The sequence below is a fragment of the Cebus imitator genome, unplaced genomic scaffold (genome assembly GCF_001604975.1).
Source record: "Cebus imitator isolate Cc_AM_T3 unplaced genomic scaffold, Cebus_imitator-1.0 Scaffold50, whole genome shotgun sequence".
In the NCBI taxonomy this organism is placed as follows: Eukaryota; Metazoa; Chordata; class Mammalia; order Primates; family Cebidae; genus Cebus; species Cebus imitator.
The window spans coordinates 3,109,673-3,116,931 of NW_016107365.1; the positions used below are offsets into that span (position 1 = coordinate 3,109,673).

Below are 7,259 nucleotides of genomic sequence, written 5' to 3' on the forward strand. Positions count from 1 at the left end.
TGCCCTATAAACACACCACGTTTCACTGGCCATGACATCAAACACATTTACCAACAAAAAGCATATGTCTAATTACAAAATCATAGAGGAGGTAAGTGGCAGCTGATGGGCAATAAGCATGCATGCCTGTGTATGTGTATGTGTGACCCAGCTGCACCACCAGGAAACCGGCAGAGACAAGAATGAATGCAGACAATGCTGGGCCCACTTCACTTGTCCTCTGCTCTCCAGGCCTATCCTCGTCTGGTTAGTTCTAAAGGGGGTGATGGACCCCCTGGCATTCCAATTAGATGCATGGTTACCCCCCTGGAAGAGCCCTGAGAGATGAGGGCAGTTCCTGGGCAGATTTCTGATTTGGATTGAGTTTGATGCGGATATGACCTTTAAATTGCCCCCAAAATGACTTTTCTCAGTCCGTAATAAAAACAGGTGTGAGCAGAATGTGCAGTCAGCAGAGAATTTTAAAATTTTAACCGGAGTCCTTGATTCCTAGTTTGGGTAGTATGATCAGATCCCTACCCATCAATAGCAATTGTAATAACACCATTAGCCGCTCCAAGCTTGGTCCTCGATCAAACAAGGAAATCAGAGCCACTGGCTAAAGAGAGAAAAACACAACAGGCATAGCCTCAACCACTGGCCTCAGACGGACTTTAATAAATGACAAAGGCTGGTTTTCCATCAAAATAATCACCTTCCATCGGAATAACCACCTCCCCCAACTCTCTCAGAGGACAGGCTACAGGAAGAAATGGTAGGTTTATAAAAAAGAAAAAAACTGTGAAGAGCAGAAAAGCCTTCTCCTGAGATGAATGCTTACTACACTCACTGCAAGAATTTTATCATAAATATATCCAGAATTCCAGTTCCATCAACAGAAAGTTTGGCCAGGAAAGAGCTGCCAAGGGGCCAGACAAGTTGAGATGTGTAAACATACAGATGTTTCAGGGAGCAAAAAATAAGAAGCGTCTTCACAAAGTTTTTCCTTCACCTCCCCAGTTCCTTTTTTTTTTTTTTTTCCTTTTCTTTTTTTAAGGGGAAGGGAAGTGGCCCTTAAATAAATGCATGGGATGGGATGGACAGGAAACACGTTGTTGAGAAGAAGCGCTAGCTTCTTATTTTAAAGAAATAAAATAATTACCCAATAGAGAAAAGAGAAATCAACCAAGGAATGATCTAAGGTCATGACACCATGTGTGGTACAAGGAGCAATTCAACCCATAAGGGCTTCATTACCCCCGCAATAGATAACATTTGGCTAAATCTAGCTGCAGATTAAATCTCTGCAGCACAACAGAGACCTGAATGAAGAGGCTCCTTTTTGTGTGGTCCTTCTCCGGGAGCTGCCTGAACCATTAGCCCCAATATATCCCTCTCACTATTAACTGCAATTCCCTCCCGACTGAGCTTCGGTCATTTGTCTCGAGGCTCTACGGGGGCGTTTGATGAGCAGAGAAACAAGGAGAAGGGGAGAAAAGCGTCGGGTTAATGAGTTGTAGCAAATCCACACTTTGTAGTTGGGAGGAGGAGAGCTGGTGGCCAATGTTTGTCCAACTGGTTTATTTTTCGAGACCCAGCCTATTGAGGAAGGCTTGTTCAAGCAGGCTTCGTTCCTACAAACACACAAACATCCTTCTGTTTGCCTACAAAGAAAAGGGGACCAGCGCTGGATTTGCATGCGAATGAGGAGCCCCAGGAGGAGACGTCCTTGCCCATCAAAGGCCGCGGTAGCCCGGCGGCCTTTGTTCCAGCACCTGCTCGCCGGCGCGGCCTGACAGGGCTCGCCCCGCGCTCCTGTCTAGCCTGTCCAGGGTCCTCGGCCCACTCGTCCCTCGCCTGGCCTGCGGTCCACACCTCTCGCAGCTCATACCCGACCCGACCCGCGGCCCTGCTTCCCCGTCTCAACCTCCTGGTGAGCAAGCCCGCAGGGTGGCCACGGCCTAGAGCGGAACCCCAAACCCAGAGGGTGGGGAGCTGAGCGGCGGGACGCAACACTCGGAATCCAGGCGACTTGGATTTGCACGTTCCTTTAACTCTGGGCTGACGCTGCTCTCCACCTGTTTGAAAACAGGCTTGCGGTCTCCAGTGGGGGCACGTAAAGTGGGACCCCAACCCCGGGACCTGGAGCGAGGCCTGGATTGCCCAGTGCCTTCTTGCCATTCTCTTAAATGCACTGATACCCCCAGATGTGGGGCCTATCCCAGCACTTTTGAAGACGTGAGAATAGGAACGAGGAGACAAGATTAACCAGGATTCCCTGCTTTCGGGACATCCAAGCATCGGGCAAAAATTAAAAATACACACGGTTTTGTTCTGGCTGTCTCTCCTCGTAATTATTTTCAGATCTAAATTTCAGATGCGTGCGTTACAGAAGGCCACCAGGCGCTCCAGCAGTGTCTGTGCCTTTTGGATTCCGCCTGCCAACGCCTCTCCACCCGAGGCGGTGCGTGGGGTCCGGACGTTCTCGGGGTCAATGACTCCTCTCTTTTAGCCAGGCTAGAGTAAAAGTAACTTTCTATATAAAATTTTGCTCTAACAGTATTTTAATTTGTATCTATAGAGTTAGTGGGAAGTTTGAAGGTAAGAAGGTTTAACCTCCTTGAAACATTTCACAAGGGGGGGAACAAACAGCTTCATTTGAACCCGTGAAAGTCCGTTTTCTCCCTAAAAAGAGACAGGGTGTCATAAGTGAGTATCATTACAAAATATTGACCCTATAATGCAGACTTCATTAACTTGGTAAGTTAAATCTGCAAATCTTCAGATATATACCTGTCCAGACATTTTAAAGAAATTGAATAAACAGATTTAGTCCCCACTAAAAACACTAACGTCAGATATTTAAATTATGCGTTACATATGCCTAGGTTTTATTTGGAGCGCAGTGTCTCACGTTTTTTCAAAGAATAGAAATTTCATGCAATAGTTAATAAAAAGACATTAAACTTTGAAAGATAAACCTAAATTCAGTAAATATAATTAACTCAATGAACACCTGATGTATTTTCATTTTTTCTTTAAACCATCCTAAAGTTGAAGGTTTATCTTAAATACCCTAAATCATTCACTTAAGCCATAATTTCAATAAATTTGTCTTTTAAGAGAAAAACCTCTTTATACAATTACTCGAATTCCTTCCATCTGCAACACAGTAGCTGTAAATAGTGGCATTTTAAAATATGATTTATTTCATACATACAAATACGTCCTTATTCAGGGCTTTAAAGCTACTTAACTGATGATCATCTCTACTAATTTTTCCTATTAGAATTCTGAAACTAGAAACTGCCTTTTTGCTTGTTTCATTTCCATTACAAGATATTATGTAGAGTTTTTGCAGACATAATATTGTGAACAAAGTGGAAACTGAATGGGAAGAAAACTCAAAAATGAAATACAAAGTTTCTATAAAATTATCTTTGGGTACCTTTGGCTTTAATTTTAACATACCTCAATGGGCTTTAAAATGACGTAGAATCAGATTTGAAAATGTGTACCAAAGTAACATTTTATTTGCAGTCATTTAAAAGTAACTTATTTTATTTGTAGTCATTTAAAAGTAATTTCTGATCTCCTACAGAAAATTCTGATCTTCCTAGTTTTCACTTAGGAAGTTCAAATGAAAAATCATGGCATGATGCTGCTGTTAAAATTCTCTCTGCAAATATTTAAGTCTGTTCCATATTGGGTTCCTACTTACCCCACATAGAAACTTTTTTTAAGCAGAAAAGAAAATAAACTAAGAAGGGGACAACTGAGGCCAGTTATTTTGGTGAATTTTCTTTGAAAATTAAGCACTTTTATTTCTTAAAAAGTGTAAAAACCTTACATTTAGAATAGTACAATAATAATTGCCAGTAAAATTTACAATACTCCTTGTAAAGAATACACAGTAAGTACAAAATAAAAATTCCGCACATCTGTTATGATATAAAACACAGGTTGAAATAAGAAAGGATAATTTTGACTTTTTTCCTTGTGTAAACATGTTAACCATTTTTTTTCCTTTTCATGAAAAAGTACTCCAGACAAATGTCCTCAAATAAAAAAGTATTGCTTCGCTGGCATTCTTCGAGACCTTCACTATTTTTGTATTATTATTTTGAACATTATTTTTAAGGCCTGGACCTGAGAATCTGCACACCTCAAAAGGCTTAGTTGTTTTTCATCTGCCAAACGTCTAGGGAGCCCCTAGTGCCTACACAGAGCGGACCCCCTTCCCCAACACCCTCTTCCTCCCTGCCCCAGGTCGCGGGGCTGTAGCATAGGACGACTCTGCATAAATAGAGGGACCCGCAGAGCCGAAAAGCGAGCCGGAGCTGTTGATAAACAGTTTCGTCTTAATATTCGCAGCGGAGAAAATGGGCGCGCAAGGTCGAGAGGGGCCGCGCCGGGAGGAGCGAACAAAACCCCGAACCACCGAGAGGAGAAAAGGAGCTGGGATTCCTACCTTCTTCCTCGAGCAGGCTAACATAGCGTTATTAACAATTGGAAATCCTAGCAGTAAAGTTCTCGACACTGGACAGGGCAGTCCCTTGGTGCAGAGTCCCCAGGGCAGCGGACGAGGAGACGGAGGAGGCAGCGGCGGCCGCGGCGGCCACGAGGGAGCGGGTGAGCGCGGCTGCCGGGCCCACGGCCGCCTGCGCCGCGCAGCCTCCTCCGCCGGATCCGGGCGCGGGCGGCGCCGCCACCGGCGAGGGCGAGGGCGAAGCCTGAGCGGCTGCGGCGGCTTGCGCAGCGGCGGCGGCAGCGGCGGCCGGGCCCAGGCTGCCCCCGATGATGCTCTCGATGGAGAAGGGCGACCGCGCCAGCGCTGAGGCGCCCGGGCCGCCTGCCTTGGCCGCGGAGGCCGGCAGGGGGCCGGGCAGGGCGGCGCCGAGCGGGTGCGGCCGGTAGCCGAAGGCTGTCCGGGCCAGCTCGGCGGCCGCGCCATGCGGTGGCGGAGGCGGCGGGGGCGAGTGCGGATGGAAGGCGGCGGCGGCGGCCGCGGCTGCGGCGGCGGCGAAGAGGGCCGAGGGCGGCGCGTAGGGCGGCAGCTGCAGGCCGTAGCCGCAGCCGTAGGGGCCGTAGCCATAGGCATGCGGGGGCGGCGGCGGCGCGGGCGGGAAGAGTGCTGCGGCGGCGGCCGGGTCGCCCGCGCCCCCTGCGGCTCCCGCGCCGCGCAGCAGCAGCGACTCGGCGGCAGCGGCGTTGGGCGGGAGGAGCGGCTGCCGCTTGAAGCGCTTCCTCCGGCGCAGGAAGCTGCCGTTGTCGAACATGTCGGCGGACTCGGGGTCCAGCGTCCAGTAGTTGCCCTTGCCCGGGTTGCCGGGTTCGCGGGGGATCTTGACGAAGCAGTCGTTGAGCGAGAGGTTGTGGCGGATGCTGTTCTGCCAGGCGGGGAACTTCTCCCGGTAGTAGGGGAAGCGGCCGCTGATGAACTCGCAGATCTCGCTCAGCGTCAGCCGCTTCTTGGGGCTCTGCAGGATGGCCATGGTGATGAGCGCAATGTACGAGTAGGGCGGCTTCACCAGCGGGTTCTTGGCGCCGCTACCCGCGCTCCCGCCGCTGCCGCCACCGCCGCCGCCCGCGCCCGCGCCGCCGCCCCCACCGGCTCCCGCCCCCGCCGCCGGGGCCGGACCCGGGGGCGCCGGGGACCCTCCAGCAGGCGGGGCCAGCAGGATGTCATCGTCGTCGTCCTCTTCCTCCAGGTCCTCCAGCTCGTCCTCCCCGGCGTACGAGCGCCGCCGCCGCCGCTGCGCGGGTACAGACAGCCGGGGCCCGCCACCACCGCCCTCGTCGTCGTCCTCCTCTTCCTCGTCGTCTTCGTCCTCGCCCTCCCCCACCACGTCGATGTCTGTCTCCTCCGCGAGGCCGGAGGCATCGGACATCTCCGTGCTCAGGGTCATAGCTGTGGTGCGGCGGCGGCGGCAGGGCGGCGCATGGGGGCGCCGGGCTCCAGGCTCCCTCTGCGCCCCAGCCCGGATCCCGGGCAGCTGGCCCGGCCGGGGGGCGCCACGCTGGGGGCGCTGCGGCTGCCGGAGCTGCGCTGGGGCCGCCGGGTGGCGGCGGAGTCTCGCACGCCGACTTTGTAACTCCTGCGCCGCTGCGGTAGCCGCGTGTCTGCTGCGCTCCCTGGGCTCCGCTTGCGCCCGGCCTGGGCGGAGGACTTGATCTCCTCCTCCCGGAGCAGCTTTTGCCCCGTCGGTTGAGGAGGGGGTGGCGGGGCGCGGGCGGGCGAATCAGAATGCCAGGCGTACAGGAACGTGCCGGACGGGTGAGAGTCTAGGAACAGAGCTCGGCGAGACCAGGGCTGAGTCCAGGAGAGGGCGGACCTTCCTCGGCTTATAGCAGAAGGGGGCCTGTCACATGGTGTGCACGTCAGAGCGCTGCCGAGGGAAGGAAAGAAAGCCTAGGAAATCTGCCCTGCTTGGGAGAGAAAATTCACTCCTAGGAGGGAGGCAGCAGCTGAGAAGAGTGGGGAGCAGAGCGGACCCCACTATTTCTTGCCAAAGGGGCTGATACCCGAATTACGCGGCGGTCTATACCAAGGGCCTCTGCACAAGTTAAGAGTTCCCAGGCTGCTTCTTGATTAGTCATCCACTCTCACCTCAGAAGCACAGCCGCAACGCTCTTCCCTGACCCCTCCACGGCCTGCAGGAGCTGACCAGCCGGGGGATAACCACCCCATCCTCTGAGGTGATCCCTGGATGACGCTTTGAGCTCTGTTGGGGGTGTCCCAGCTCCCCCAGATTGGGCGAGCGGCTCCCCATTTCAAGCACGATAATAATTGTTTTTTTGACCCTTTAACCCGTTCTCTTCGGTTTTACTCCAAAGACGTTTGCTTTCTGCCATCAGTTAATAAAAATGCTGTGAGACTGGCGTTGTAGTCACTTATCTACAACTGAATGCCCTAGAGGCTTGACAGTTAAACTGAGCCACTCTAATGAGAAGATCTGACAAATGTCATGGGAATTAAGAATGTAACAATTGAATTCGGAAAAGAAATAGAAATTTTTAGTGAAAACCCAAATACATGCACAGAAATTGCACCTATGAACTACTCAAAAAAGTTCGACCAGCCTGGCCAACATGGTGAAACCCCGTCTCTACTAAAAATACAAAACTTAACGGGCGACGCCTGTAATCCCATCTACTCAGGAGGCTGAGGCAGAAGAATAGCTTGAACCCGGGATTCGGAGGTTGCAGTGAGCGGAGATCGCGCCACTCCACTGCACTCCAGCCTGGGCAACAGGAGCGAAGCTCCACCTCAAAAAAAA

The 7,259-nt window shown here is 51.8% G+C and overlaps 1 protein-coding gene across 1 annotated transcript; it reads right to left on the bottom strand.

Annotated features, from left to right (window-relative positions):
• Positions 1-1,700: 1,700 nt before the first annotated feature.
• Positions 1,701-5,898, bottom strand: FOXD1 (forkhead box D1). The gene is made up of 2 exons (XM_017527633.2): positions 4,451-5,898; positions 1,701-2,664 (listed from the first exon to the last, which is right to left on the bottom strand). The coding sequence occupies exon 1, from the start codon at positions 5,886-5,888 to the stop codon at positions 4,482-4,484; it is 1,407 nt and encodes a 468-aa protein (XP_017383122.1). The 5' UTR covers positions 5,889-5,898; the 3' UTR covers positions 1,701-2,664; positions 4,451-4,481.
• Positions 5,899-7,259: the final 1,361 nt, after the last annotated feature.

What these genes read in the sequence shown, in the direction of transcription:
- FOXD1 (XM_017527633.2), bottom strand. Translation starts at nt 5,888, where the DNA reads ATGACCCTGAGCACGGAGATGTCCGATGCCTCCGGCCTCGCGGAGGAG.